The sequence below is a fragment of the Leptopilina heterotoma genome, unplaced genomic scaffold, assembly GCF_015476425.1.
Source record: "Leptopilina heterotoma isolate Lh14 unplaced genomic scaffold, ASM1547642v1 Lhet_212, whole genome shotgun sequence".
In the NCBI taxonomy this organism is placed as follows: domain Eukaryota; kingdom Metazoa; phylum Arthropoda; class Insecta; order Hymenoptera; family Figitidae; genus Leptopilina; species Leptopilina heterotoma.
This window is the reverse complement of record NW_025110930.1, coordinates 635461-663124: the sequence shown is the minus strand read 5'-3', so window position 1 is coordinate 663124 and position 27664 is coordinate 635461. Positions and strand designations below refer to the sequence as shown.

At 26.8% G+C, this 27664-nt stretch overlaps 1 protein-coding gene across 2 annotated transcripts; it reads left to right on the top strand.

Annotated features, from left to right (window-relative positions):
- Positions 1-368: 368 nt before the first annotated feature.
- Positions 369-27132, top strand: LOC122501613. 2 transcript variants are annotated; one of them, XM_043611217.1, is made up of 6 exons: positions 369-523; positions 14534-14598; positions 19158-19262; positions 20421-20488; positions 22449-22724; positions 22824-27131. In XM_043611217.1, exons 3-6 carry the CDS (start codon positions 19205-19207, stop codon positions 22938-22940), a joined length of 519 nt encoding a protein of 172 aa, XP_043467152.1. In that variant the 5' UTR covers positions 369-523; positions 14534-14598; positions 19158-19204; the 3' UTR covers positions 22941-27131. The 2 variants fall into 2 exon arrangements, with proteins under 2 accessions (XP_043467152.1, XP_043467153.1); XM_043611218.1 differs by lacking the exon at positions 369-523 and adding an exon at positions 5182-5221 and having other exon boundaries at positions 22824-27132.
- Positions 27133-27664: the final 532 nt, after the last annotated feature.

The window sequence follows — 27664 nt, the reverse complement described above, 5'->3', positions numbered from 1 at the left end:
AATCAAAATAGAAAGTAAATTTTGTTTCGTTACCGAATCAAAATCAAAATACATTAATAATTTCGTTTTGTTTTGAAATATCGTAACGAAATCAAAATTTGATTTCCGTGACGGTCCCTGGATTTTTTATTTGCTATAAAATGAAAATTTGTCTCTTTATGTTTATACATACATATTTAAAATTATATTTGTCCGGAATAAAAAATCTAGTAGACGTTCGCTTTTCTGACTTTTTCACTCCTTCCTCTAAGTAGTTTTCTGATAAACCTCGGTCCTTTTCTTCCATTCTTTTCATATAATTGCGCTTTCTCTTTTTCTCCCATTCTTTCTTCATTCTATTGCCGTGCCATGCCGTGGCGCAAACCCCACCCCCATTTAGAAAGGGAGCTTGGAGCTTGAGCTTCAGTCGTCCGCGCACCAGCGGCGAGTCCGCCACCTTTGGCTCATCTTTTACGTAATCTTGCACTTGCCATTCATTAATTCGCTGTTATTTACAAGAGCAACAATACGTCTTCTTCAAAATGTACGTACATATAATAATAATTATTTATTTCCAATATTTATTTGAAATAAACAACTGATTCTGAATGCACAAAAAACATTTATCTGACAACTTGACATATTGAATAAATAATTTATGCATATAATAAAAATAGTCCTGTACAAAAAATAGTAACAATAAAACTATGCATATGGTGCACGAGAATGCACTGACAGTGTACACAATGTCAATACGCGAAACCCAATATAAACAAGTACATATATGCATGCATCGCGATTTTCAGAAACACTTGTATTTTAACTAAAATTAGTATAGAATATTTTCATTAAAATTTAATATAATTTCGTTAAAAAATTTTCACTTTATTATTACTACTTTTTAAATTAATATTACTTATTTATACATATGAATATATTTGAGTTCACATCTCTGTGAAGATTTAAAAATAAATGTAATTATTAATGAATGATTTGAGTAACGTTTTATACGAGTAAATTTATTATCAAGTCATTAAATAAATAATTTCAGTAACAGCATTTTTATTGGAGAAATTCGAGAATTAGTACATCTTTTAAGAAGCATTAACTATTAAGCTTTAAGAAGATTAACGAGACTGCGTTTTATTTTAATTAATTGTTGTCTGCATTTTAACCTTCTAATGAAAAGTATTTTTATTCATATAAAGAAACTGTTATAATCTGAACAAGTAGTATTATTAAACAAAATATTCAGTTCTAAATATAATGTTAAAACAAATGTTAAAAATAAAATTACATTACATTTTCGAAAAACTAATAAAGAAACAACTAATTTTAACTGTACAATGCATACTGTTTTGGCAATTGTCAAAATAATAATTAAATCATGAATTTCGAAAAGGGCGCTCCATTATGAAAGCGAAAAGATTCATTTTTACATAACAATAAATATAAATAATAATATAAATCTAATAAGGGGGTTGATTCTGAAAGTCAAAAGAGTCCATTTTACATAACAATAAATATAGTGAAAATGACTTTTACTATTATGAAAGTTGAGCCCCTGTTCGAAATTCCCCATTCAATTATATTAACTTCTTTTCTTTATCATATTTCTCATATTTTTCTTATTCATAAAAACTTGTTCATTCAATGGAGTAAAAATCTTGTAATCTTTTATATTTAATGATCTTTTTTTCGTTATATCGCTTTTCAGATTTTTTCAAAATATAATTTTTACTTCGTTTGCACAAAAAAATTAATTAATACCTGTCATTTATTTCATAAAATCATCCATTTTGAAAGGTTGGAGCTTTTTTAATATTACCAGCATCCTGGCCTGGAACTCATATTGTATGTAATAGCTCAATAATGCAAAAGTATTAACTTTACTATATACCTTTATACAACGTACTGTGTGTGGAGAAAATTTATTAAATTTTCATTCTCTTGAATTTAGTCACAACTAAAGCAACAGTCATACAATATTGACATATGCTTTAATGTAAACTATCGCGATATGATGAAAATTAACAATTATAATTCAAATTCAATGAGTTTCAGTGTATATTAATACATAATTTAAACATTTACTCTTAATGAAATTAATGTAATTTATTAACAATAGAGGCTAATAAAATATTTCTCATTTTTTATATAGAAATCATTTTACGTGTTGACAATTTAATTTAATTTAAAGATAGGAAAATAATAATTCTCTTTTTATTATATATTTCATCAGACTTTTTGCAATATGCTATTTTTATTTTTTAAATTTTTATTTGAAAACATTTTTTCATACTACATAGAGAAACGAGAATCTGCCCCGAAGCTTAAAGTTTTCTGGCTATTATTTTTAAAACATGGATTCAAATGTTATGTTAATTTATACGAAGCAGTAACAAGAGAGAGATTTATTTAACAAACTTCTTATTTGAGAAAATTTAAATTTTCTATCCAAATTACAACTTTTTTCCACTTTTGTATTGGTAGTTTTTAAAAATTCTTATGTAGTAAGTACCCTTTAACAGTCATTAACCGTAAGCAATTATTTTTCAAGTAAAAGAAAAAATTATTTCAAAAAAATCCAAACTACTCTTTAAATCTGAATTTAGTAAAAAGTCATTAGTGAAATGACAGAAAGTCGTTCACCAAACGATTCAGCAATAATTTTACCAGCAATCGGTCAAATTTTACTAATTGTTAGTAGTAGAATTTTACTAAGAATTAGTCATTCTGTTTTATTAAAAACAAATTTGATGTTATTTAACAAATCAAAAATATTAAATCTGAAAAGTATACTGTACAACTTTGGTAATGTTACAGCAAGGTTAAAATGCAAGGTTGCTGCAACCTTTCCACGCACTATTATGACAATGTTACAGCAATTTTTACTGTACAATGAAACTTTTTTTAAAAAAATAGTAATTTCTACTATTAGTATAAATCAGTGTAAAAAACTAGGATTAAATTAAAAATTAATATTTCTTATAATGTAAAAATTACATGATACTTCTGTATAAGTAGCAGTATTTTAATGTAATTCTTACACGATAAAAAATATAAATTTTCAATTTATTTCTTGTTTTTTGTACTGATTTAATTTACCATAATATGTACTTGGAGACAGCTCACTTTAAAATGTGTTATTCAAAACTGTTACATGAATTCATTCACTTGAAGTGAATACATTGTAATAACACATTTCGATTTGTAGTGTACACAGGGCTTATACCTATTAAACTTTTATAGTTTTGCTTTAATGTACATATAACTATTATGAACTTTAAACTTTATCTCAGCTGAGGTTTTTCTTTCTTATAAAAATCTTCAAAATACGATCATTTAACTTTTAATGACAAAAGTTTAAAAGTAATAATCATTGGATTTTGTTCCTAGCTATTTGTAAGGAATTTCAACGAATTTGTTGAAGGGATTTTCTGCTCAATTTACAGATTATTTTGATTATACTATAATAATAATAATAATAATGATAACAAATAATAATATTAATAATAGTAATAACAATAATAATAATAAAAATAATAATAATCGTAATCATAATAATAGTAATAATATATAAACTATTATATTCTTCATGTCGTGAATTCTCTTTCATGCATCCCCAGGTTGCACAATCTCTTTTATGAAACTTGACGTGATATCATAGTTTTTCTAAGGTTACCAAATTGAGACAAAAAACAAATACATATATGTTTTTTGTCATCTCAATTTGATATCCGCAGAAAAACTCTGATTGCAAGGTAAGCTTGGGAATGTTACTCTGCAATAATCAAGGAAGATTTGAGAAATATTGTAAACTTATTGAAAAAATATTATACAAAAAATCTGAAGCAGTATTGTCAGGTAATATCTAGTCAATACTCAATATTGAGGGAATATTGCTCTGTGACATAAAAATTCAATTAAAGAATGTAAGAAAAATGATAAACAACTGCTTTAAATTATCTTAAAGTTGTTAAGCATTGTTAAGTTAATGTTATCCGAATTCGCTAACTTTTATGATTCGATTGCGTCTTTATAACAGCAAAAGTCAACTATTGAAGCTTATGTGCCCGGTTGCCAAAAGCAGCCCTCTCTAAACAAAGTGAATTACTGCAAATAGACACGTGGTTCTACATGTTAGTCAAGCAGTGGAAACCAAACTTTTCTATCACCAGTAGAGCCCATCCCAATTTTTGAAAGCCCGTTAGGAATGAGTGTATAGTGCCTCTTTGGCCGGAACAAATATTATAATTGCAGTATTTAAGAATTTGAAGGTAAAAAAATATGTTTCTGGTATTTATAAAGTTACCTACAGTAATTGTACAGAATAGTGTTCTTATCTAGTAAGAATCATCCACAAAAAAATGAAGAATATGATTAAAGAATTTAAAAGAATTTTATAATTTCCCTATAATAACATTTGAGTCCATTGTGACTTACAATTGTAAGTATCTTAAGATACTTCAACTTCTTTTCGGTTTATACAAAACTACAAAAAGTTCTCTTCCATAAGTTCCACTTTTGTTACGTTTTGCTTCTGTCTATTTAATAAAACAGGGGCAGTAATAAGGCCAAATCATACTGACTTTTTGTCTCGGTATACAAAATTATTTTTACTTCGTTGATTCTTGCAATTTAACATTCACTGAGAAAATATTATACTTAAAATGAAATAATTTTAGATGCTTTTGTTTAATTGAAATTAGTTTATAAGCTTAACCTAAATATATAATTACATAGAAAATATCTACTGCTTTGATATTCAAAAGTGTTATTTATTTGAATAATTATATTTGATTCAATCATATATTCTGTTTTGGTTTAAACAAAAAATATGTTTGATTCAAACTTAAAAGTTGATTATAAATGATTTAAAATCAATTGTAACTTATATTTGAATTAAATATATTATTTTAATAAATGAAATTAAAAAATATGTTTCAAATAAACTTAAATATGTTTGTCTGTAAAGCAAAGATATTTTAAGTTTGATTTAAACAAAATCTGTTTGAATCAAATAAATTTTTTTCGTTGTGTTGTTTCAATATTTTCCATGCAGTAATCAATTAAATCAAACATCAAGGAAAATGTGAAATAAAACACATCTTTTAATTATAGGTTCTAACTAGGAATTTGAAATACAGGGACCAAATCAGGTTATGAAACGGGGCCTTATCTTATCTCGCATAAGATTAAATAGAAATGTTTAACCTATTCGCCGTTATTAGCTTTCAAGGTAAAAATCAATGTATATTTTAATGCAATAACAAAAAGTGTACTTTAATTGTTCAAAACATTAAAATTTTCACAATTTTTATAAACAGCATACTCTCTAAACCTGAATCAGTAAAATCCCACTGAAAATCAGTGAAAGTTGACTGAAAATTAGTGACTCTATTCTCGCGATTTCAATCAGGGAAATTTTACTGAAAACCAGTAAAAATTTCTGGAGTATCAGTCGTTTTTCACTGATAGGCTAAATAACAAATTACTGGGATTTTCAGTCACGCATGTTGAAAATTTAAGTTATTTTAGAATTACTCAATCAGTGAGAAACTGTTATTTCAATCATTTTTAACATAACTGATTTTCAGTAAAATCGCGAGAATGGAGCCACTGAAAATCAGTCAAATTTCACAGATTCAGTTTTAGAGAGTAATGATATTATGCAATGAATTTAGTCATAATTTAAAATTTTAAATGTATTATTTTAAGAATACAATTTAAAATTAAGAACTTGAGATTTCCTATCGAACATTGAAAATAAATCTAAGGATATAGTAAAATTATTTGAAAACATTTTCTTGTTTTTAATCATCGTTTTTTTAACAATATTTATAAAACCAAATCGAACTATTTTATTTGGACCCACTCATAGTTAATGAGTGATGTTGTTTTTGTTGTGTTTTTTTAACCAATATGCAAATGGACATAGACAGTGGCGCCTTTAAATGGATTAAAAGCTGTTGCGGGCCAATTTATATCACCATATTTGGTGTTGAAGTAGCATTTCTTTTTTCTGTAAATTTGCATTATTATTGTTACGTTTCCTAAAAGTTTCCAGGAAGTTTAAAATGTCCGCCTCAAGGGAAGCTTTTCTAAAGCTCCTGCGGAAGCTTCCCTCAAGATTCTAGCAGAAGCTTCATTTAAGGTTCCACGGAAACTTCCCTTAAGGTGGATATTTCAAACTTCCTGAAAGGTTTCAGGAAGCTTCCAACCGAGCCTCATCGCAATATTTCAAAAAAGCTTCCTGGAAGCTTCCAGAAAGATATCGTGTTGTGTGGGTCATACTATAAGTTTCACCCACTATAAAGAGTTTAATTTTAAAGACAACAATTCGATGTTAACTCCCAGTGCATCGAAACTTACAGCAACGTTGACAATGTTGCCTCAATATTGTATAGCTTGCAGCAATATTGCCAATGTTGGTACAAGTTTACATGCTTGGGAAACGTTGTCAGCGGTTGTTTATAAGCTAAATATTCCAATATCCTATATACTTGTTATAAGGTTAAGAATTCTATAATTATTATTATATCCATATATAAATAAATGCATAAAATATTTATTAATATTTTAATTGCACCTTGCAATTATTTGATAATACATTATTAATATATTGTGACATGCAAACATATAAATTAATTGAAAATTAAAATTTTTAGAAAATATTTCTCTCTGTCGCGTCTCCAGCATCCTTAACGATTTTCTGTCGTCGTACGTGTGTGGGTGTGGCTCGTGAGGTTGGTAGGAGTATCGGAAACTACTTTGCCGACTGACGACTGACAATAAATTACTGTCATTTTCATTCTGGCTTATTTCACTATCACACTGGAACTGCAGTGGCACTATGCACAAAATTGTGCCCAATTGTGCCAGTTCCTGAGATTTCAAATAAACTAATTCAATCTTAATCAACCATATATTTAATTCATCACTGAAGCTTTTTATTAGAAATTCTTAATGAATTTGACATAATGTTTTATAAACTTTTAAGAATACTGGACGGCAGAACTTTTCCCCTCTCTTTTCCTGAAAATTTTCACTTTCATCATTTCAGAAAAAATAAAGTAAGAGATTGTTTTTTATCAGCAAAAATGAGAAAAGTAATATTTTCTTTTACTGTCCTAGGAAAAATATAAAAAAACAACAAAAAATTCTCGTTTAGGAAAATTGTAAAAAAATATGGAAAATTATTATAGATTCTTAAACTTTGATATTTTTAAAATCTATTTTTAAAAGTAATTAAAGTTCAATATTTTTAATCATTACTTTTTTTAGGTTTAAATTTATTAAATTATTAGTTTCGAAAAATTAAAAAAAATACTAATTATAGACAAAGTCTGGAAAATGAAATTATTTTTCAATGGTTCTGTTGAATTTTTTTCTTATTTATCGAAATGTGATTGGATGGTAAAGTACTAAACATATTTAACAATCTTTTATTTAAATTACAAAACTTTTGCGAAAAAGCTCTTTATTATAAAAATTTTGTTTAATTAGGACTTTAGAAAACAAAGGTTGTAATTTCCGAAATTAAATGTTATACCAAGAGCTAGAAAATTAGTTCTCTTCGGTTCTCTTATAATCTTGGTGGTTGCCTATAGAAAGGGATGACATTGTAATGCGCTCGGGAATTCTTTTATTATCAAAAATGATGAATGAATTTGTTAAATTGGTAGTAAATTTAAATTTCAAAAAAAGTTCATTAAGTAAATATATCTTAAAAAAGTACTAATTAAAAATTTTTACCTTTAATTGCATTTAAAAATTGTTTAAATTATCTTAAAATTAGAAAAATTTTCTTCAGTTTTTGTTTAATTTATCAAAAATTTATATTTTTACAATTTTGATAATAAAGAATTCTTTTCTTAATGTCCTTTTTCTGATGGTAGAAGAAAATATCACTTTTATTATTTTTGCTGATAAAAGAATTCCTTACTGTATTATAGTATTCTCCCTTTATGAAGGAAACCCGTCGTGGTAGTGTCATTTTCTATGGTACACTGTTAAAAATTTTTGTTACAAATTTAATACAAAAATGTTTGAAGCAATTATCATATACAATTTTGGAAAACTACAACACACATTTTTAAATTTAATACAAATTTTCTTATTAAATTTTAAAACACATTTCTTTAAAATTTTCAAACTTTTCTTTGTAAAATTAATACAAAGTGTTTGAATGAAATTTCAAATAGTTTTGTTTGAAATTTAAAACAAAACTGTTTGAAATTTCAAACAAATCTGTTTGAAATACCAAAACGATTTAAATATTTAAATAAAAAATCTAAACTGTTTATATTGTGTTTTGATATATTACAATAAATGTAAATTAATTAAAAAAAAAGTTTCATTAGCATTTTTACGGAAATGCGACACTACGATTTGAACCCTTAGTCGTATATAATGTTGTCTGTGTATAGTGTGTCTTGTATGGAGCCATCAACCTTGGGAGCTGCGCCTAGACGCGCTCGACCAAGGGAGGCTATGAAAATCTCTTGCAAAGTATCAGTAGTGAGAAACATGTGGACCATTCCCTTTTTTTGACTTCTTCTAAATTTCTAAAGATTTAATATCTTTAAAATTCTTCACCAACCGATTCTTGTATTCTTTACTTTTTTTCTCTTCACGTTTCTGTTAAATTTATGATATGTATTAAGATGTTTAAGAAATATTTAAACAATACTTTATACACAGAAGATTTTTTATGGAAAAATATTTTTCTATTTAATTCAGCAGTTTTTAAATTTTAATATGTACAAAATAACTAACTATATTAATTATATTATATCATCCAAAATGTTTTTTTCTCTTAACAAGTTTTGTCAAATTTAACTAATTAAACTGATTAAAAAAAATTTTAGTTATTTCAACATTTGAAAATGTATTTACTTATAAATAATGTTTTAAACTAATTTACAGAATTATTAAACACATATGTTTGAAGCAATTTTGTATAAAAACTCAAAAAAATTTAAATTAAGTACTTTTCAATGAAAAAGTTGTAAATTTACCTACAATATTTTAAAACATATGTGCATTGAATTATTTTACACATAAATTTTTCAAACACTTTTTTATGAAAAGGTAGTAAATTTACATATTTTTCAAACTTATGTATTTGAAGTTAATCCATACAAAAATTTTTGAAAATTTCAAACACTTTTGTTTGAAAATATTGTAAATTTACAAATCTTTCAAACATATGTATTTGAAGTTAATCCATACAAAAATTTTTGAAAATTTCAAACACTTTTGTTTGAAAATATTGTAAATTTACAAATCTTTCAAACATATGTATTTGAAGTTGATCCATACAAAAATTTTTGAAAATTTCAAACACTTTTGTTTGAAAATATTGTAAATTTACAAATCTTTCAAACATATGTATTTGAAGTTGATCCATACAAAAATTTTTGAAAATTTCAAACACTTTTGTTTGAAAATATTGTAAATTTACAAATCTTTCAAACACGCGTTTTTGAAATTATTTCATATACAATATTTGTAAATTTTCAATCACTTTTTGTATGAAAGTATTGTAAATTTACAATCTTTTTTAACAGTGTAGGCTGTCAATTTTTATCTCGAAAATAATATTGGATGCTCGTAGAAACATCGTATTCTACCAAAATAAATTTTTTCTTATGTACTTATTTATACTACAGTTTTTCAATAATAAAATCGTATTTCAATAAAGTTTCTGGTTTTTTTTTAAAATGATGAAAAGTGGAAATTTTCCGAAGGAAAGTATTTTAGCACAATTGTCACAATAAAGAAAAAAAAGGAAATGTTATTTTAGAATTTTTATAAAAGTAAAACTTTTCCGAGAAAAGAAATTTTATAGAAAATTCAAAGGCTTAAATTCGTATGCAAACAACTGTGCGAAAATACACTGTCAAAACATTTTTTGAGCAAGTTTGCGGCAAATAGAAAACTGTCGAAACTAAATGGCTGGTTTATGATGGAAACTTGCTGGAACTTTGCAATCAGTTTTTAGAGGAAATTGAAAATTTTTCTCTCCATAAAGTATGTGTGTATTTTCATATCTCTGTATATCTATATATATATTACTGATCCTTTGAGGAAAGTTATTAAAACTTATTGCGCAGCCCTATAGTTTAACGTAGAAAACTCTTGGGCATTAGTTTTAATTTTATCTTTGCCACGAAAACTTCCTAAAAATTTGCAATGCAAACTTGCTACCTTGGTCACGTTTTGCTATTTGCTACAAGTTTGCTATAAACTTTCAGAAAACTTGAATGCTATCTTGGATCAAAAAAACGAAAAAATGAATAAATAAAGGCGAGAATATATTTAGATTACTAATTTGTTGGCTGACAAATAATTATGTTTTTTGCTGCTTAAAATATTACTATGTACTTTGAATTTGAATTGGCATATAGGTCCTTAGTTTTTTTTTAGCAATCGTATATAAAGTAGTTTGAAAATTTAATTTCTTTAATGTTTAAAGAATTCCACTGAAGGAAATACAGTAAATACAGGTACAGCTAAAATTTGTCAGTTTTTTCGAAAGCAATTCTTTTAGTTTACATAAAAGTTCTCTCAGCTTTTGATTTTCATTGTGAAATTTTTCCGAAAATATTGCACCTCTGTTCAAATTTAGTGAAAATTTTCTCGCAGACGAGGGCGAGATTCATTTAAATATCAAATTGAAGTAATGTATGGAAAGTTACGATTTAATCCCTGGCTTGAAAACTATCCGTGCATTTTCGTAATTAATACTAAACTGAGGATGCAAGAAGTTTGTTTGAATCTTGAGTGCTATATATGCAGTGAGTACTATTTCTGGTCAAATACCATTTTGCTTATATTTACTTTCCATGAAACTGATGACGCGAGACAAACTACTGTGATGCCTAAAGTTGTGACACTTGACAAGAAAACTGGAAAATTTATCGTGACATTATACCGTGAACTGCATCCAAATTTAATGAAGCGCTCGGAAATGGAATGTTGATATATGTTTCATTATTTCAATTATAACAATTCTATTAGAAATTTCTCAGACAACTTTCTACATGTTTCTACAGTTGAAATATTCATCAAGTTCATTTATATCACTTAATTACGAAAATATCACAAACTTACAGAGATTAGTCTCAGCCTATGGCTATAAGTTTACACTCGGAAGATTGATATTATATTTCAATTTCTAAAAGTTCAATTTCTAAATACGATTTAGTTTTTTAACTATTTTTTCATTTGAGAAATTATTCCACACTCATACCTAGCTCCGATTTGAAATGGATTCAGTCTACAATTTTATCAAATTTCAGCACTAAATTTAAAATTTATAAAAAGATTGCATTTTTTATAATTTAAAAATATAATTCCGTTTTATTGAGAATGTCCTCATACATGAGGAGACATTTGAATAATTGAAAATCGCTATTCTATTTTGTTGATTTTAGTTTAAAGGTAAAAAATTATGCAAATAATGCATCACGTTCTATAATATAATTCATTAATATAAAAGGTCATTGTTGCTTTGCTTGGTTGAATAATTGAAGATAAAGATTTATTGATTTTGTTCTCTATTATTACTATTTTCTATGCTTTAAATAGTTTAAACATCGCTAGATATAATATCGAGAACTGAATTGATATTGCAGACAGATTTTTCGAATTTACTATATAACAGAATAATTTTTTATTAGATTTCCTATAAGAGTTGGCGTATGTGAAACGTTGTACGACCTATATTTATTGGGCCGATCCATTTAACTTTTATAAGGAGAACTAAGTGCGCTTTTACTGGATGACCTTTTACACTTATAATTCGATTGCACACTAAACACGATAAGAGTAGAATATTCTTTCTTTGCTATAATTGTTATTGTCAAAGAAGAATTATATATTTAAATCAAAAGTTCTAGGTAACTTTAAATAGTTGTTTAACATTAATAAATCTTTATTTAATTCAAATGAATGAAACATATATCTTTGATGATTATAATAATTTTATATCAACACATGTAGTTATTCAACCAAAGTTGTTTGAAATTTAATTTTTCTCGGAGCATATTTTTTCCGAATGCATTAGAATGAAAAAAGTTGATAAATAAAAATGAAAAAAGCTATTGAGAAGAAAGATGACTCATATATTCTTGGGTGTGTAATTGAAAAAATGTCGAGAGACAAATTTGACGTATGTATAGGTGAATATATAGGTATTGTATGTGTATTCGACACTGAAAGGTGAACCGAGACGAATGGTTGAGTGCTGTGGTTCGACACGTTGAGCTTTCCCGTGATTCAACCAAAAGCTTTTATCGCTTTGAACCAACTTTCAGAACTTTTTGTCACTTTCAAAAGACGATTCTGTAGATGTCGTTTCTACTTTCATTTAATTCAGTTTGTGGTTTCTTCTTGCATCAAATAGCAATTTCTTTCACTTGTTCATAATCAGGCATGAAAAACTTTTCTCATTTCAAATGAGATATCTTGTAAGGTGTTGGTGAGAGTTTTTAAGAAAACAATTGAATAAATAACTTGTCTCCTTCTTAAAGCACAACACTTGATATTTTTACTTTACAATTCAAATATATGTTAATATTTATAGTTTTTCAAAATTTTCATTTAAATTTAGCCAAGCAAAAATTCAAATTCTCTTTTTTTCAACTCAGGAAAGTAGAAAGTAATTTTTAGAAAATGTCATTTTATGAATATGAAACCATGCATTACATTTTCATATGACGGACGTATTTTTTTAAATTATAGGTCTTGTAAAAGGATATAAAATGTAGTTTTTAAATCTAATCGTGCTTTCTGTTCATAAATATAGGGCTTGCGAAACTTCAGCTGAACTAAGTTTACTGTTTAAAAATGGGTTATATAGTTAACAAAGTTTTCTTATTTAGAATTTATAGTATCATCAAGAATATACAAAAATGACCAGCCAGCCACGCAGTACCGAAAGTTTCTTGAAGATTTGAGCTTTTGAACTTTCGTGCAATGTCAATTTCAACCTTCAAGAAACTTTCGGTGCTGTATGGGCGCATGCAAAAGACAAAACTTTTTAACATATACGGAAAAAAGCTTCACTTGGAACAGCTACAAATTTCGCTGTATTCACAAACTTTTTACTTCTTTCTGTTAATACTTTCGCTGTTGTGGAAAAACATATTGCTAATTCAGGTGAAGCTTTTCTCCGTGCATGCAGAAAAGGAATTATAACTAAGATTAGTAAGATAATAAAAATATATTATTAAATTTAAATTATCATCAAGTGCAGTTTGAAAGAAATTTCCTTTAATTAAACTCTAATATATTGTTAAATTTTCGACGGATTTCACATTTCACGTTACATAATTCCTGCATTAATAATTGCCGGCTGTTTCAGTGAGCTGAATCCCCTTTTACGAATTCTGGAAGCCTTATTGAGGTTACCAAATACTAATTTCAAAGCAATCTCAAGGACTTGATAATGCGTTCCACTATATAAATTTCAAGTACTTGAAAGGACTAAGGGATTTGGCAAACAAAATTGGGGTCAATATTCTTTAATAGAATAACTCTGCAAATAGAAGTCACAGTGGAGAGTTAATAAAAAGAAATAATACCTTAGCACTTGTTTGGTTCAATATTATTTCAGTCTTGTTATATCTCAGTTTCAGTGCTAAAATATTAATTGCTTTTAATGTTTCTAATTTAATTGTTTTCATAAGAAATTAAAATTGTGTGAAATGAAGTAATATTCTTTTCTTTAATTACACTAATGTGTAGTAGATATTTTTTAATTATCATGATTACAATAGGAAATCATTATAATGCTGAAAATCAATACTATGCTGTTGTTTTGTATCGTACATACCAAGTGTATGTGTATACTGTTTAATTAAAAGGTCGGTATGACCTATAATATAAATGTACTTTCATTATTATACACGCAGAAAATTGGTTGGCTGTATTATCCAATTCGAGCGCTATGTATGTATAATGAATTAACAAAATTGTAATCATTTCTTGAAAATTAAAATACACTCATCAAATGCTATACATGAGATAACGTTTGTATGAGAAGTTAAAGTAAATTTTGCTTTAATTAATTTAGTTGGTAAATACATCGATGTAGTGCGTCTAAAGTAATAAACCTATTAACCTTTCTTCTTATACTAAAGTTACATATTGATAAAAAAAACAGAAATTTTCTTCTATTTACAGATAATAAAATAAAATAGAAAAAATATGGAACATAATGATCAATTTGAAAATTTCTTCTGTGTATAATATTATAGCTAAACCTTCATCAATGAATAAATTACTTTGAAGTTTAATCCTTCGAAATAATGCATACAACTCAACTCCATAATTATAATTAATTATTAACAAACTTTAAAAGTTTGTTATAAACATTTCAATTCTGACAGTATGATAATAAGGGTTACTACTATTACTCTCTTACCCCCTACCCACATTCACTCATCAAATTAGAATCATTGATAAATTAATAATTACAATTAAAATCAACTATTATTAGGTATAACTCTTAATTTTTACATTTTACATTTTACTGTTACAGGATTTTTCAAGGATCAACAGGAATTCTTCGACAAACCATGTTAATGCAAGGATTCAATAATTAAGGTATTTCATAATTTTTTAATATTCCAATAGCATATTTTTTACGTGCCAATAATAAATATTTATTTTATATGCTAATTTATTATTTTTGTACAACACATTTTTCTAAAATTAAATTTTTTATTTCAACACTTTTTAAACAAAACATCAATACATTTTAATATGTCCCTAAAGTTCGGAACATTCAAGCGAACTATTGATTTATTTCTTCTTCAACTTTTATTGTAATATATTGCAGTACGTATCAAAATGTAAATTATAAATTTTCTAAATGTTTAATTTCATTTTTGCTATCTATTGCTACCTATTTGACAATATATTGATAAAATTTTTTTTCATTAGAACGTTCAGAACTTATGGATCACGTTTTAATAAAAAATTTCAGCTCCATTAATTTTTCGAATACAGAGAATATTTATATGAGGAATAAAATACAAAAGCAGACAGTCACATCCTCCTTGTGGACCCCATAGTCGTAAAAGCCTCGGAACATTCTTTTCCCCAGTATAATATTCTCCCATTAATCATGTAAATATTCAATTAATCTTTGCTTTAGATAAAGCCTTAAATATTTATATTGGTATTGAATGTGCTGATATTGAAAATAACTTTGAAATTTTTCATTTCTGCAACAATTAATTGCATTGAAAAAAGCATAAAGAACAAAAATGAAGCTTTTGTAAAAGCTGCGTTTGCTTCCAATTATTTATAATAAAAAAAAGAGAGGAAAAGAGTGAGTTATTGGGAGGGTTTTATAATTTTCAGCATTCGAAATTAAATTTTCGCCTCTGTATAGGTACATATTCAATTTCTTCGAACCGTAATTTTATTTCTGAAATTGATGTCCAAATATGAGAGCATCATTTATTCGCCATCGAGACTCCAATTATTGGTGTCAATCGTAACGAGCTCTCAATTCTCATTGGTAGACTACATATGTATATATGAATGAATATTGTTGAATAAAAGTGATTAAATGTTAAACTAATATTGCTCTAGTTTATTCGTTCGTCAATATTCACAATGAATTAAATCTACTGGTTTAAAATAACATTAAAGGGGAATATATATATATACGCTGACACACTATAATTTGCAAATATTTATATAATTACAATAAATATTAGAATAATAGTATAAAAAAAGATTTATGACAACAATGCATCAATGTTTGTTATATTGTTTTATATTTGCGTCGCAAATAGAGTACAATAACGAGATAAAAAAAATATTACCCAACCGCACAATGCCAAAATTGCTGCTTTTGCTTGCGACGCATCGAATCATTAAATCAATAGGGAGCTAAATAGTACTGTTCAAACCCATTGTAGCTAAATCGAATGCAAACTACAAAACTAGTTTATACAAATTGTTCAGAATAATGTCGATAAGTAAATTTCAACTGTTGTAGATGATTCACAGTACAGTGAGACAGAATAAGCGGAAAAATGTATTGATTCAATGGAAAAATAAAATATCTATCACTGAAAAATCTAGGAAGTGCACATTGCAAATTGTGTCGGTAGCATAAAATGCAAAATCACTATGTGAATCATTTCACGGAGCTTGTTCAACTCCACATAAAAAAATCAATCATCCCTTTTGAGCTCTTAATTATTTTACATAAACTACTTAACGAGGTTTGTTTCTTTGCTGGACGCTCGAAGAATTTAATTAATTACAAACTGTTGTAATGAACGTGTCAAAAGGGCAATATTTTAAATCTGCCGGATGACCCAGCGTTTAAAATTTTTTAATTTATCGAATGATAACACCAATGGGCTAATAAACTTCATAATTGGCTAAAATGAACGGGGAAAACTTTTGCAAACTGAATTAACTTTCGTACTAAAGTACCAGGCAAGTTTTATTAAATATCATTTTTTGAAAATGAATATTATTTTTCTCATTCATCTCACTATTTTTCAAACATCTTTACCCTATTATTGAACTTGTCAATTTAATTAAAAATCAACAATAAATTGTTCACTACTGTCGCATCATCCAATTCTATCCTATCAAATTTGAATTGATGCAATTTAACCTTTTGAATGGATGAAAAGACCTGTATTGTAAATCACTCAATGTCCATATGGAGTATACTTACTATTGTTTATTCATCACTTTTTGGTAATTTAGAAACTCAATATTGTTGTCAAGTTATTGAATAATTAAAACTTGTAGAAATCTTTTTGAAAAAATTAAATAGTGGTTATTTTAATTTTGAAATCTAATCAGGATTTAAAGTTTAATAATGCATGTGCTATTATATGCATATTAAAATCATAATATCAATAATTAGAATATGCAGAATATTTGAGAAACATTATATTTGGACATCGATATGGATAGAGCTATAAGTGTCTGATTCGAACAGTATGCAGACATTTATTATAATTACTTTAAATTAACACACATTTATTGTTATGTACAAAATATTGTTTGTTATTTTTATTACTTTTTCGTAAGTGAAATTATACTTCATAATCCTAATATTAGAAAATATCTACTACTGTCATTTAAAAATATTTATTTGAATATATTCAAAAATATATTGTTTTGGATTAAAGGTTTCAAGTCTAAAAAATGTGTTTATTTTTTAAATTTAATAGTAGTGAGTCTCAATTTGATATCCTTTGATATCCTTTGAAAAACTGTGAGAGAGTGTAATAAATATATCTTGTTCAAAAGGCAAAGAATAAGGTTCATTTTCTGAAAATCAGTCCTAGAGGAGGTTTATTCTTCAATCAAATCAAGTACTGAGGATATAATAAAATCAGAACTATATTTATTTATCAGAAACTCGTGTTGTATATATAAACTTATTAGAATATGATAGCTTCTGAAAGATTTATGAGATTTATTAAAAACTCATTATCCGGCAATATTCCCTCAGAAATTTAAATTGAAGAATTGTAGACAATATTTCAATTAAAGTTTAATTCTTATAAGCTTGGCTTAAAACCGCCGTGCCATTTACAAACCGCTTATATTGGTGAAGCTAACGATTTAATTCAAGCGTGTGGTTTAAATTGGAACTGGAAAGTCATACTAGCGCTAAAAACTGGAGACACTTTTAACAATTACTAATTGCTCATTCAATTTAAAGTTGAATTAAGTTTAAAACCAAGTTTTAAAGAAGAAAAAAATTGCAATTATAAAATATTTAATAACAATTTCATAAAAAGAAATTTAATAGTCTAATAAAATACAATTATTTTAATAGTGTAAATGGAAAAAAAGTTTTTTATTCCCAGCAAACTCAGTTTTCCGCACAATCATAAATGGTCAACGATTTTTACTTCAATATTGGCTTTTTAAAAGCTCTTGCCCTAAATCCAATCCTCATTAGATAAGTTTTCTCTTAAAAATTTTCTCTTAATGCTTGATTTTTATTATTCCAATATACCAATGTGTATAATAACAACTAAAAGCCATATAAGTTTAAAAAGATTTACTTATTATTATGTTTTGTAATTTGTACAATATGTCATTATATTTATACTAGAAATGGAGTCATTATAATAAATGGCAAAGAATATTGAATAAGATAAAAATATGCACGATATTGTGACAAGTATACAATTCCGTGACATTATACTAAACTAGATTCTTGCTTTTTAGTTCACGAACATTTTGTAGAGTTTTCATACAAAAGATGACTGAAAAGTCAAGAACTAAAAAGATCATTCAGAAGCAGTGAGCGTATTTTCATAGAATTTTAAAGAGCTCTTCAACTCATATATGTTGCCAATATAAAAACTTTCTTATTGTATCTTGTCAAATGTATATATATATATATATTTATACTTTTTTATTGATTTTCAAGATGAGTGTTCTGTATCAGTACTTAGAAAAACCGTTAAAGAATTTTTAATACTCTGATCGATTACATCCCTGGCGAATCGCAATAATCCGATTGAGTAGAAATTCAGTTTCTACTCACCGCAATTTTTATTCACCGCAATTGGTTGTTTTTTAAATATAATTTAATATTTATTAATATCATTTGCTTTCAATTACTAAATTATTTATATTATAGAAGAATTTTAAACTATAAACATATCTTTAAGTAAAATAAAATAGTTTAGGTAACATAAAATGTTTTTTGAAATAATCTAGAATTTCCACGCAAATTCCTCTAGAAGATTTTTAGAATTTTTTTTACATCAAGTATATATACTGCTGGCACCTATTTAAGTGAAAAGTAAAGAAAATTAAAACCGAGTTTTACACATATATAAGATTACACACTACATTTTGATTCTCTTAATTTCCATCGAAAATTAACAGTCTGAGGGAGACAAAAGAGAACTAAAACTTTGACTCGAGTTTCGTTGATAATTATTTGTCACAAACTAATTAGTTTCGTCTCTTTTATAGCTAGTAAAGGATGGAAATAGAAAATAAAAAAAATGCTCACGAACTGTTTCTATAGAGTAAAGTTTTTTAATTATTATAGATATTGATTAAACCTTTATTGGCAGTAATTTCAAGAGAAAAATATAATTAAATCGAGGAAAAAGTAATTGAATATTTATTAAGTTTTATTTGCATTTTAGCACTGAAACTGTTTGACATAAAAGGGAATATTTTGAAAGCGGAAAAAATGCTAGAAGCACGACCCAACAGTCAAGAGGGGTTGGTGGAGGCGGCCAGAGGTTCAGGTAACAAAAAATAATTTTATAATTAATTAGCTGTCTGCTTACTGATATCGCTTGAATGCACGTGCAGAACGTGGCAAAAATAAATGAATCTCTAATCAGTTACCAAGTGACATAACATGTTAGAGAATAAAGATGTATCATAAAAATTAGATCTCTATTGAAGAATCGCACAGACTCAAATAATAAAAGAATTCTAATAAAAGAAATAATAAAAAAAAAATTTGTATAAAAAAAGGTAATTTACAAAAAGAAACAATATTCGGTACTTAAAATCCCATTAGATTCATATAAATGTTGCAAAATTTTAGTTGGCTATAGTTTGTCAAAATATGACCCCATTTATAAGATGCAATCGACAAGTTCATTATTTATTCAAAGGTGTAAATCATAGCATATTCGATATTGATTCTGATGCTTGAAATGATAATTTGCATATAGAATTTCAAGTCTTCATATACATTGCTCTCTGTGTAATGTTTGTCATTTGATTGCATGGAAATTGCATCACTGTACTGTAAACGATCTCTATCTGTGCGTGTAGTAGAATTTCACAAAGATTTGCAAAATTATTTTTCAATTTCTTTAAATGCAATATTTCTTATAAACTCAGCTTTGTAGTTATTTTAATCATTTTCTGAAATAAAATAAAATATTTGATTGTAATGAATTATTTTTTATTAAAAATATCAATTGATATCAATAAATTGAGACAAAAAACGAATTGCTTCGCAACAATTTTGATTCGTTTTTTGTTTCAATTTGATATCCACAGAAAAACTGTGAGTGCGAAAACCAAAACTAAGAAATAAAAAAAGTTAACTTAATTTACAGATCAATATATATATTTATTCGATAAACTCAAATTTGCGCTCGAACTGTCTGTCTCAACCGAAATACCTACTTTGATTTTCTCGGTGGGCTCTAGATTCTATTTCCCTCTACGTAACTGAAAGTAGATATTGCTGTTGGGACAGACAGTCCGAGCGCCTGCTGCTCTATTGCATGAGCATCCTCAATTACAAAATTAATGTGATTGATTCATTCATAATTGACGTACAGAATTTTATGTGTAACATTTATGCGGTAAATAAGAAAAACAAAAGTAAATTCTAGAGGACATCTTGAAAATAATAATAAAGGTAATAATTAATTTTTCAGATATAGACACAATGTTGTGTGGCTATACAAAAAGTATCTATGTATTGGATCAGTCGGCAATAATGACGGTAAGTACTGCAGTCAATATTAACCTCACACTGAGGAAGTACTTCATTTAATCCAAACATAAGTGTTCACTTTTGTTTAATCAAACAAGTGATAATAAAAACTTTTTAAAATAATAAATAAATATATTTTATAATCGAATTAAAATTTTTCAAACATAAATTCTAAATTTAAGAATTTTGTTACACTAACAATGAGAGTACCGCACACTGAGAGACCTTTGGAGGAACGCTACAGGACTATACTTTTGGGTTGCTGCGGTAAAATCTTGGGCGCGTGACAGTCCCAAAGTTGTTCAGCTGCAAACCGAAGGCGGCATTCCCACTACTTCGGTGAGCTGCTCACCAACATTTGGGACTGTCACGCGCCCAAAATTTTACCGCAGCGCACCAAAACCATAGTGGAGCTGCTGTCACATACGTTGTTCCGCTACAGTCTCAAAGGTCTCTCAGTGCACGGAAAAGAAGTTTCATCTAGAACAGCGATAAATTTCTCTGGACTAACAAAAATTTTAATTGAATCAAATATAAATTTCATAATGCAATTTTTAACTGTTCTCAGATAAAGCTTGTTTTTCTTGCGATTAGGGATCTCCTTATAATATCAATTTTTTAATTACTTCAATAATTGCTCTTTATGGTTCACAAACCTTTTTGATAAATTAGAAAAATTTCCGTGATCTCAGAGTATCTCTGAAATATTATGCAAGATAAAGGAATCGATTCAGGTACTATATATAAATGAGCTCTGATCCCTTGAGACATATTGCATTGTATACATTTATATATAGTTTGAAGCTTTTCAGATTTTTCAGAAAATCTAAAGTTTTCAGAGACGTACAAGAAGCGTCTAAACCAATAAATAAAACTATATTTATACAGCTTTTTTAATTCAGAAGCATATGATGGAACTATACTTCCGTTTCGTGAGTTTTTTTGCAATTCTTTCATTTTGCTTATGATATGTAAAAAACTACCATTTTCTTGAGAAGATGTAAATCATCTAATAAAAAAAGAAGCTATGCCAACATTATTAGTTTACTTCAGAAAAAATAAGACATTATTGAATTTAATTTTTATTTTTTGTAATGTATAAAAGTGTAAAAAAGTAATTTTTCTAAAAATATATTTGCGCTGAATAAATAAAATAGAGATTCTCAATTATGAATTGAGTCTTAAGTACACATTATTATGATCTGAAAGAATAGCATTTATTCTCGAAAATCAGCTCTTTTTTCTCAGCATAATAGTACTTCTCTTTGACATGGAATTTTTCACAAACACTTTAATCTCAGTAAAAGCTTTTGCTTATGATAACTGTGTTGGATTCTGACTTTTACTACTTTTCCAGATTTTTCAGTCTTCCATCTAAGTAATGACTTTTAAAAAATTCACGCTCACAAATTCAAGTTACATTTATTGTAGAAAACGAACAGTTCTCCTTTTATTTCCTTTAAAGTACCTACTACTGTATATATTCACCCTTGAGTGATTTGGTAAAAAGAATAATATCTTTCTCGCTAACAAGTCTTCTTCAAGTAAAAGAGAAAAGATTTTAACTATACAGTCGTCGAAAAATGGTTAACTAATTAAACGTGGTATTTTATGAGAGAGCTTAGAAAGTCACGACTTTATAAATCCCTTTTCTTCACATTTTCAGAGTGGGTACAAAAAGAGAATTTTGAATATTTTACTTTGCGTTTTAAAGTGCAGGACTAAAAAAACCTGTTAAGAGGCAGAAAATTATACCTTCCTTATTTAGGTAATTTCCGCCAGTAATAAAAGTTTACTTAAGAAATTAGGAATTATGCCTCTATGCATACGAGCATTTTCTTGAAAATTAGATTAAAGGACACTTGGAAAAATATATATGGGTTTTAATTTTTAAAGAAAATTAATTATTTCTATTCTTAGCTATAGAAGGCTGTTGGGGAAATAATAAATTAATATTTTTCCATTTAAGAATATGGATATGCTGCAATTATTCGCTTCGCCTGCTGGCAGAGCTCTTGTTAGGAAGGATAATCGAAAAGGAGGTTCGACATCGACATCGTCATTATCTCGAGATTGTTCATCAAGAATGAAGAGCGATAGAGTTGCACCCAGCTTAGGGTCTGTAAGTGCACCTACATCACCTCGTCGGCAACGCAAGTCTAGTACAGAACTCTACAAAGAAGCTGCCGAGATTCTTGGGTTAACTTGCAGTCTCAGCGACAGTTGTCGGTGCATCGATTGTCAAGTAAAAACATTAACAACACTAAATAAATTATACTTCACTTATATTTCAAAAAAAATTAATTAATCTAAACAATAGAAATTCACATACTTTTCTTTGCAGAGCAATTATTTTGACTTTGATGATGAATGCAGCGATACAAAAACAGAACTAGCAGCAGGGACACCTGTTTTATTAGACCATGCTTTGTCACATCCATTGACGTGCACTATTCAGTGACTCTGAATTTAGGTATCGAGACGTCCCTATTGAAAGAAAGTCTTTATACACAAGCAACATTTTTTATTCATCTTTTGGAAACAGTATGATTGTTTAACAACAAGAAAAGTAAAATTAAATAAGTTGTGATAGTTTCCACTTATTAAATATTACGTGACTTTATTTATAATTTTACCTAAGCAAATTTGTTTTAATGCATAAATATTATCTATATATGCTGAGATAAAATTATAACACAATGGAAAGTGTATGTATTATAACTATAAGAGCTATCAATTTTTTTTTCAATTTATTTATTATCTACCCTAAATGCGCTCGTTGCCAAATAGCAGACTTTTATTCTCACAATCGAAATGAGCTGTTTTTATTTCTTTCCGACAAACGAAAAATTCGTTTTTAGTAAAAACTAACCCATAAATGTTGGATTCAGAAAAGAGTATTTGAAAATAAGTTAATTACTACAGTAACAGTAAGAGAAAATTTTTTTAAAATAACATTTATTTTGTTCAAGAAACACACTATAATACTACTTCAATGATTAGTGACGACAAAAATTATCTAAATTCTACATCTTTTTAATTTTATATACAGTTTTATTTACAATTTTTGAAGAAAAAATTTAAATGTACAAAATACAGACTTCACATTTAAACATTTTAAATTTAATTTCTAAATTTAATATATCTTCCTATTTACAGAGGAACTGCGAACGTATATTTCAGATTACTTTAATAATTCAATGTGACTCTTTTAAATGACATATTTTCTTGACTATGTTTCTCGCGGACCAGTAGGTAAAGTACACGATGTTAATGCAATCATTATACTCATATTTGTTTATACATAAATGATGAGAAATTATCTTACAGAGCTTAAAAAGTCAGTCTACAAGTTAGACAAATGATTAAAATTTCTTTTTCTCTCTACAATATAGTTACTGACAGTAGTTGTTAATAAATAAAAATAATAGTCAAGCGATTTCATATAAAAAAGCATAAAAGAGTATATTTACTGTTTAGAAATGTTCTCAATTCTAATTAATAAAACTAATGCGTATATGCTTTTAGAATTTCTGAATATGAACATTGACTGGCATATTTTATGCGAAAATATTCGTATTTTCGAATCATTTATTTAGATAAAAACAAAAAATTTTTTAATTTCAGTAGAATTAAGAAAGAAAGTTTAAGAATCTATAATAATTGAATATGACTAATAAATGGTTCTTAACTGCCCAAGACCCGTTAAATGGCAATAATTTATTCTATAAGTAAATTTCTATCAAAACTACTGTTAATAAAATTATAGTAAAAAAAAAAAAAAACTAATATGAACATCGCCTAAAAACTTTTAAGATTTATGTAAACTTGTACTTTACAAAAAAGAATATATGTAAGACATAAAATGTACTACGCTTTGAAGTCACTTCCATTACTATATTTGTTAAAGTTTGCTATTGATACTGTTGAATGTGATAAAAATACCGAAAGTATACTGTGTAGACAGAAATTATTTGTATTTAGAAACAATATTAAAAATAATTTATTTATCAAATAAAATGTTTTCCGTTTACAATTTTTATATTTTGAATAATTTAAAAAATTTGCAGAGAGTTTGCTAAAATTTGGAATGTGATAAATAACGCGAGCGAATTCCACTAAACGAATTTACACATTCTGCGACTGATGCTAAAGTATTATTTACAAAGAATCTACATAAAATAAATTGTAGATAATAGATTTATATATACATATATACATATAGCAATAATAAGCAAAAATTATATGAATATGACCATACCTGATTTTCGCCACTGTGTTTCTGCTCTTTATTTACATTTGTATTTTAAAAGATTAAATTGTTCAAATTTCTTTATTGCTCTAATGCAAGTTTCGAAGCTACTATCACTGTAAAAAAAGGGAGTTAGATTTTAATTCGCAGGCTCTATAAAGTCGCACGTTTTTCAATTTGGAGCAAAATGGGTTAAATCAAGTAAGTTAACACCATTTGTAATTACGAAAATAATAACTGTCGAAAAACATTGATAGGGACGAGCATAAATTGGTTACATTATAGAGCTTTGCAAAAATTGAAAAAGAAAATTGGATTAATTCTCTTTTGAAGTCGACTTTTAACTGGGAAATTTTTACTCCCGGTTGTCATTAACTCCCTAAATTTACAGTGTAATGCAATAACTGTTTAAAACACAATGTAGGATACAATAGTAGAAGATTGCAGTTATCTTTTTTAATTTAATAAAATCTATTTGTACATTATATACATATGCTAGTGTAAATTGATGAAATAAAAAATGAGCTTCTAAGAATTCTTTTTAATAAAAAAGAATAATTTTTTGCCACAATCACATTTCGCTTCTATAGTGAAGGAAATTAAGTTATTGAGAACAAAAATTCAACGTATAGTCTAATTTATACTTACATGTACCTATAGTTTAATATTAAAAATTGAAATCTAAAAAAATTCAATTAAAAAAATTGAAAATATTACTATTATGGTGATTCAACAGCATATGATGACTGTTAGGTCACTAATTTGTTGGTCACTTGTCTTGTAAAATATACTAAATAGACTATAAGCTGATATTTTATGAAGTCTAAAACGTAATAAGGAAAAGCAGTGAAGCGCACAAGTTTTGATATTTTTTAAGTTAACTTTTATCAAAACACTCAGAAATTAATGAGAATGAGGTTAATTGAGCCTCGGGATATTATAAACCACGTATCAAATTCTGACGTCCGTTTTAGTTGGCCCTTGACATCGGAAAATTAACTTCAACAAAATTTTTTTTAAAATTACTTTCTTATGGGAAATTACTTAAAAGTAATTAAAAAAAATATTTTAATGTCAGGGGACAAAAATTTTCTAACAATTCTTAAAGTTTTATAATACCTCATTTAAAGATATCAAATTTTTGTACATCTCATTGTTCTGTAATAATATTTTAGATTTCAGAAAATATCAGCATAGTTCATTTATAATTTTTCGAGAAGATTGGCCTGTTAAATAGCAGTTAATAGCCTACAGGTACAACACAGTATGAAAATATTTTGTTGTCCCACTTTTTTCTTAAGATTGAGGTTCTAATAAATAAGAAAATTTTAAATATAATTTTTTTAAGCACATTTTATTAAATTTTGCTTGAATGCTTCTTCAGAAATAAACATCAGATGTACTGTATTCTAATACAAACACAATTATTTTTCAAAAACTATTAACGAAAAAGAAACATAACTTGCAAAAATAAATCAGTATGACATGACAATTTCTATTTTTCTTTTAAGTGAGCTATATATTTAAGAATTGCTACGATTTGGCCTTTTTTAAACATAAATTTTGAACTTCAAAACTTCTTTTCTGCCTTTAAATTAGAATTTTTGCAAAATTTAGCTGCAATATTTCTAATGTAGAAATTGTGTCGTGTTCTGACTTTTGAGTCAACTTTTCGACTAAAACATATTTACAATTTTCGACAAAACAGATTTAATATCAGCGATTTATTGTCTTCTTTCGTACAATGAGTTGCCAAAATGCCTTGTAAAATTCATACCAGAAAATTTAAGTGCCAAATGATGTTTTATGTGTGTATATATAATTCTCTATAAATTATTGTGTATATTAATAACTATACCAGTAAGATTTCGTAGTAGATTCGAAATAGCACGTAATGTTGTGTCAAGCTTGCAACAATCTTGCCGTTACCTTTCCGCAAAATTGGTGCAAGATATATTACGTCTTATCTGGGTTAATTATATTTTTTTGCTTTTATTCTTTAATAATTTGTTTTCTGAAAATCTTCAGTGTAATCATACTAACAAAATTATTTTTTGTCTCTTCAACAGAAATGCCCTTACATTGTTTATAAACAACAAAAGATAACGTGTAAAAATTCTTGAAGTAAAGTGTAAACGACATTCTATTATACAATGTGAAGCTTTTATGAAGCAAAATAAAATTTGAAAATACATTTATGCCGATGTGTTTTCAAGTATAGCTACACAGGAATTATAATTTTAAAATTTCATTGGATTTTCATCAGTATTTATTAATTAATTTTTATTTATATAGTCTATTCATTTCCTATCACACTGTTTATTTACGACTAAATAGTAAATACTTAGCACAGTTTGAATATTAAAAAAATTAAGGACTAACTGAATCCTAAATTTTAAATGTTCGGTTTCTTTCATACTTCAATATATATTTATCTCTCTAAAAAAATGTTTCCTTTTTATAACTATAAGTGGATTTTAATAATAATAAGTATTTTTTATTTTAAGCAACTAAATATATTTTAATTTATTATTAATTAAAGCATATAATAAGTAAACATTTAGTAGTTTTTACACTCAAAATCATCGATTATCAAAAATAAAATTCATTTGCTGTTGACAGTTAAAATAGGAATCTACTACATTTTACTCTTTGTATCAACTGCTGGGTGAAAAGCTATCTGACTATTATATGTCTGTGAAGGATAATGTAGATTTTGCTTCAATCTACAATACTAACTGATAATAATTTTATCATCTCCAAGCTTTTTCACAATACGGTAAACAAACTGCTTAACCGATAAAAAAAGTTGTATTATTGAACTGAGATAATAATGAAATAATAATTCTTCAACTTCTAACGTACTGAATATGTATTCATATGGATATTACAATATATATATATATATAATTATATATATATATATAATTATA

Coding starts and splice junctions, on each gene's coding strand:
- LOC122501613 (XM_043611218.1), top strand. CDS start 19,205: ATGCTAGAAGCACGACCCAACAGTCAAGAGGGGTTGGTGGAGGCGGCC. Junction 19,263..20,420: donor GGAGGCGGCCAGAGGTTCAG/GTAACAAAAAAT, acceptor TTAATTTTTCAG/ATATAGACACAATGTTGTGT. Junction 20,489..22,448: donor ATCAGTCGGCAATAATGACG/GTAAGTACTGCA, acceptor TTTCCATTTAAG/AATATGGATATGCTGCAATT.